The sequence below is a fragment of the Octopus bimaculoides genome, chromosome 16 (genome assembly GCF_001194135.2).
Source record: "Octopus bimaculoides isolate UCB-OBI-ISO-001 chromosome 16, ASM119413v2, whole genome shotgun sequence".
Classification (NCBI taxonomy): domain Eukaryota; kingdom Metazoa; phylum Mollusca; class Cephalopoda; order Octopoda; family Octopodidae; genus Octopus; species Octopus bimaculoides.
Genome location: NC_068996.1, coordinates 6,311,598 through 6,317,853, shown reverse-complemented (window position 1 = coordinate 6,317,853; position 6,256 = coordinate 6,311,598). Strand labels below are relative to the sequence as shown.

Here is a 6,256-nt window from a genome sequence, read left to right as displayed (position 1 = left end):
TCTCTCTCTCTCTCTTTATATATATATATATATATATATATATATATATATATTCTCTCTCTCTCTCTATATATATATATGAGAGAGATATAGATTAGATAGATAGATGTATATGCATGTATGTATATATAAGCAAGTAGGTACATACAGACCTGATGAAAATGTTTTGAAAGTTCTCTTGCTACATAATTTATATTTTTTGAAAGCTATCTCTGATAAATTATGTTTTCATATTTACACCTCTTCCTTATATCCTCAAGATGTGTTGGAAAAGCATCATCTACAGTCTTCTTTTCCAAAATATCTTGAACTTGTGAGAAAAGAAACTGTTTTTTATATCATTTGGTTGTCAGAAAATTCCTACTTAGATTATCTTTTCGTTTTCCTTTGCTTTTATTATACATGTAAAAAAAAGTAGCTGATCTCATCTATAAATTTATTCCAAATTATTTTGGAAAGTTATTTGTTTGGTTATCCCTTCAATTCCAGTGGATCCTTAATATTACCGAGATGTACTTGCATAGCAAGTGACCTGATCGGAAATTGTGTGCTGAAACAAAAACCATTGCAGTGTGGAAAGTGTTTATAAGCCATTTAAAAACACACAAAAACTGTTAGATTCACTTCAACATTTAAATTTAATTTGCCAAAATATTTTCATCACTTTGAGACCACAACTTGTTCACTGATGAAATTCCATACTGTTTGCTTACTGTGAAAATATACCTGGAATGTGCATATTTATATATGTACTTGAGTGTTACTCTTCATAGGATGGGTTCAGTTCCACTGTGTGACACCTTAGTCAAGTGTCTTCTACTATTGGTCTGAGCTGACCAAAGCCTTCTGAGTGGATTTGATACATAGAAATTGAAAGAATCCCATTGTAGATGTATGTTTGTATATGCATGTGTGTTTGTATTCCTTTGTTTTAACTTCATGCATTAGTTGTAAATGAGCATCCCCTTCATACAAGCAGTGTTGTTAGTTGCCAGTCTTCCATTAATATATCCCAGTCATGGGCAAAAACTACCTTGCTTGGAAACAGGTGAAGATTGGTGACAGGAAAGACATTTGATTGAAGAAATTCAGCCTCTATGAATTTTACGGGGCATATGCAAGCATATTAAAGTGAACATTGAAATGATGACAATGATGATGATGTTTTATATGAAGGGGATCTGGTTGATATTTCTAGCAGGTTAAGTGAATACATCATAATTCATCTCCCTTTTTTTGGTTCATGCAGCACGGGTAATTTGAAATTTAGATGATAGTGCTGAAAATCGATATTCATTGATTCTCTTAGGACACTGATAGGTGGTTAAGCATACTTCTCAACCTTGTGGTCTCAGATCCAATCCTACTGCATGGCACCGTGGGCAAGTATCTTCTACTGTGGTTACAAGGTTGGCCAAAGCCTTGTGATTGGATTTGGTAAACATGAATTGAATGAAGCCCATCGTGTGTGTGTACATGTTTGTATATACATTTGTCTAGACCTCAAGTGATGGTTGTAAATGAGCATCATTGTCTTACAAGCAAGGTTGTTCGTTTCCAGTGTTACATGAAAAAATCTGTCTGGCCATTGGAGATATTACCTTGCTTGGAAAGAGGTGAAGACTGGTGACAAGAAGAGTATCGGACCATAGAAACTCTGGTTCGAAAATTTCTGTCTGACCCATGCAAGCTTAGAAAATTGGATGTCAATGATGTATTCAGGGAATGATTTAATGAGATGAAAATATCAAGTTACAGTATTACAGCTGTTCAGATTCTCCAAGTCAGTGAAAGAACTAATCAGATAATTTGAAGTTCTAATTTTAAAATATTCTAGTTTTAAATACTAGCATAAAATAAACAATTCTTTATTTCTTTAAAATGGAAAAAAAAAATCCTAATCATGATATTGAGCTGTTCTGCCTTAGTACCGTATGAAATTTAATATCTGCTTGTCTGCTTGCCATCTTAGAATTTAAATAATTTGCGTTTAATATTTTGTTTGTTGGTTGTATAGGACTTGAAACTTTCCTTGATTGTCTCCTGAGTCACTTAGTTAAAGATTTCACAAGCATATCAGTGTATTTTTATCTGATCTCAAAGGACATGTTTTTGATACTTCATCTCACCCCCAGTGACAGGAGGCAGGATTTGAACTTGGAACACAGAGATCGAGAACAAATACTGCAAGATGTTCTATCAGATGCTTTAAAATCTCTACCTGTTCCTTACCACCACCACCACCCCACACACACACACTCCCCCCCTCTCTCTTGTATTTATGTACTGTTGAAAGACAAGATTAGCATGACCCTCACCAAAAATGCTGTCATGGTCTTCATTCATGCAATAAGTGTAGGTTGGCCTGTGGTGTGTGTGTGTGTGTGTATAGCTTGCATGTAGATGATGAATGGTTGGGATAAGTTAGTGGGGAATGACAGGCCATATTTCTACAAGCATGGAAATGATATAATCATCATCATCACCATTTAACATTCAATTTTCCATGTTCTCATGGATCAGATGGAATTTGCTGGGGCAAATTTTCTACAACCAGATGTGCTGCTTTCAGTTTCTGTCTACCAGTTCCCCTTATAAGCTTTTGGTTGATTCTAGTCTGTAATAAAAGATACTTACCCAAGGTGCAACAAGATGAGACCGAACCCAAGACCACATGATTGGGAAGCAAGCTTCTCTTTCACTCTGCATAAGAGTGAGCATTGTATTTATTTATATATATATATACACACACACACACACACATATTTACATGCACACACACACACGTATATATATATATATATATATACACACACACATATATACATGCATACACACATATATACATACACACACACATATACATGCACACACACACATACCCACATACACACACACACACAAACACACACACACACATAGCCACACACACACACACATACCCATATAGATACAAAAACTAAATATATTCAGAAGATAACCATATATGTGTACGCATATTGACACATATATTGACAAATAAATTTATCTTTAATATATATTTATATATATGCTCTTTTTAATTGTCTTGATTATTTTCTAAGTTCCTTTATTCTCAAAGCATTTACCAAAATGATTTTAAATTGTCTTTTTTTTTTTTTGTCTCCTTAGGTTACTGATTTTCCAACTTCTGTTGAATCACAGTCCAACAAGGTAACCCTATCTTCAAATATCAATCCAGAGAGTCGATTAAGCTATTTGAAACAGAAGGATACAAAACAGAATTCAAGACCTGTCCTTCAAGAAAAACCATCAATGTCTTTTGCTACTCCAGTTCATCTTGATTCTCATTTCTCTCACAACCAGTCTGAACATCAAGCTCCCGAAAAGTCTGCTAATTCAGTTAAAATCGTTTCTAATACTGCTGAAACTGTCTCAAAATGCCAACCAGTTTATAATGCAATTCACATGCAAGATTCACAAAATAACAATTTTCTTAAAGAACAAGCTGCTGTATCTTTGCCACAGAGCGAAGTTTCCAATAATCAGGATAGTTCTAGAGTTGTAGTAACTAGCTCTTTGAGAAGAGATTCTTCAGATGCAAACAGTCAACAAATTCAGAAATCTGAACAAATACAAAATGAGAGCTCGCCACACAAAGTAGCAGTTAGCAATAACATTAATATAAATAATAATAGTAATAGTGCTAATGTTAACAATAATAATGATACTAACATTGGTGGCAAATCTTCGACATCAGACTCAGAAATTAAGAAGGAATATAAGATCAGTAGTCACTCAAGACAACCTTCACAGGAAGAGCTAGAATTTGAGATAAAAGCAAAGGAGTTGTCCCAAGACCTGAAAGAAGACGATAAGAATTTGTTGCAAGTTCTTAATCCCAATAATAAAAAGGCCATTGATTTTGTGGAAGATTTATTGGAAAATGCAGTATATGATTGTCAACAAATTCCTACTAAATTACCCAAGGAGAGCAGCAACACTCCTGTTAGTGAAAGCAATCCAGGATCAAACACAGCGTAAGTTTTTATTTCTATCTCTATTTGTAATTTCTTTTAAATACTTTGTTGTGATCATCATCATCATCATTTGGCACCCATTTTCAATGCTGACATGAGTTAGACAGTTTGACTGGAGCTGGTAAGATGAAGAACTAGATGTGCTTCCTAACGCTAGCCACTCCAAGAGTGTAGTAGGTGCTTTTTACATGTCACCAGCACTGGCTAAAGCTACTATTTCACTTGGCTTGATGTGTTTTCTCAAGCACAGCAAATCGCCAAAGGTATATTCAAGGTGCAGTGAATAAACTGTCATCTAAATTACACAAAAATGAAAATAACACTGACATCTCATTTTAACGGATATATTTACCAAAATTACATAAAAATATCTTAAAATACTAAAGAGTAAACCTATTTAATAAAATTGCCATTGGCTTCAACCATGGCATCCAGACAACTTCAGAATCTCCTGCAACTCTTCTGGACGGTCTCCTTGTTTAAGTTGGTGAATGCTGCCATAATCCTTGACTTCAGGAGTTTTGTTGGTCCCTCATTCAACTGTGCTCTACACATAATAATTAAGGGGGTTGCAGTCTGAGGAGTTAGGTGGCCAGATGTTAGGAGTGATGTGGTTGCAGAAATTGTCTGACATCCATGACTGGGTTCTCCTGCTTGTGTGGCATGGTGCAGACATTAGGTCTTCCAGCAACCACCCTCTTCACCCAGGGTAGCACTACCTCCTCCAGGCACTTTATGTAGGCCTCTGTGTTGAGTCTGAGGCTGTGTGGGAGGATGAACGAAGGCATAATGTCGTCATCACTAGTGATCACTCCAAACACCATGATGTTGACTGGATGTTTGATCTTTATCACTCTTGGTACATGTCCTCAGATTGGCACACAAATACTCTGAAATGTTCGTATTGGATCTTCTAGCACAAATTTCAAGCAGTACAGCATGTCATTTCCAAATTTCTGGCAGAGTGAATTGCGTTATAGCGCTGTTTTTTTTCACAGACGGTGCCCAACTGACCTCACTATACTGTGTAATCAACAAAATCAAAAACAAACTATGCACTAAATATAAATATAAAATGGTGACAATTTACCTGTCACATCCTCCTGCCGAGGTAAACTTTGCTTTTCATCCCTCAGGGTTTGATTAAATAAATCAATAGTCAAATGCTGAAGTCTATATAAGTGACTAAATCCCTCCCCCAAAACTCCAGACTTCCTATCTATACTAGAAACACTTATTTCTAGTTCTTTGTTCTCTGTTTCCCTCTCTTCAGTAAGTGTTTTATTGTGTATGTGTGTGTATATATGTATGTGTATATATTTATATATTAATGGTAGCAAACTGGCAGAATCATTAGCATGCTGATCAAAATGCTTAGTAGCATTTTGTCTGTTCTTACATTCTGAATTCAAATTCTGTCAAAGTCCACTCTACCTTTCATTCTTTCAGAGTTGACAAAAGTAAGTACCATTCATATACTAAGGTCAATATAATCAACTTACACCCACCTCTGGACTTGCTGGCTTTGTGCTAAAATTTGAAAACCATTAATTAAGTTTTCTATTTTCTGTGTGTATGTGTTTTGTTTAATTGTTTCATTGATGCTAATGCATAATCTACATCTTTTTTTTTTTCTTCTTTTATAGCAGTGTTTTGAATCAGTACACACATGTATAAACACACACACACACACACACTTTCTGCCCTTCCTTCATTTCTGTAACTTGTCCTTTAATATACTTTTTTTTTTTTTTCTGATTTTTGCTTTTATTGTTTTGAATATCAAAGATTCAGAATTAGCAAATAAAAAAATTTTTTATTTTTATTTTTCTAAAAAAAATTTCTTTGAACCAAGTTACACAAAATAAATGTGTATTGATTAATATACATTAAAGCGCATTACACACAAAGCCTTGGTATATTGATACTCAATTTGCTTTCTATAATTAGTATAAATCTTTCGAGCGGGATTGTTGCCAGTGCCCCTGGACTGGCTCTTGTGCGGGTGGCACATAAAAGACACCATTTCGAGCATGGCCGTTTTCGTGCGGGTGACATGTAAAAGCACCCACTACACTCTCTGAGTGGTTGGCGTTAGGAAGGGCATCCAGCTGTAGAAACTCTACCAAATTAGATTGGAGCCTGGTGTTGCCATCCGGTTTCACCAGTCCTCAGTCAAATCGTCCAACCCATGCTAGCATGGAAGGCAGACATTAAACGATGATGATGATGATGAT

The 6,256-nt window shown here is 35.4% G+C and overlaps 1 protein-coding gene across 2 annotated transcripts in view; it reads left to right on the top strand.

Moving 5' to 3' along the window:
- LOC106883358 (bromodomain-containing protein DDB_G0270170) overlaps nucleotides 1-6,256 on the top strand; it is a 212,788-nt gene that overhangs the window by 186,729 nt on the left and 19,803 nt on the right. For both annotated transcript variants that reach the window (XM_052973507.1, XM_052973506.1), the window contains exon 9: nucleotides 3,151-4,019. In XM_052973507.1, the coding sequence (XP_052829467.1) occupies nucleotides 3,151-4,019 (869 nt within the window). The remainder of the gene's footprint in view (nucleotides 1-3,150; nucleotides 4,020-6,256) is intronic.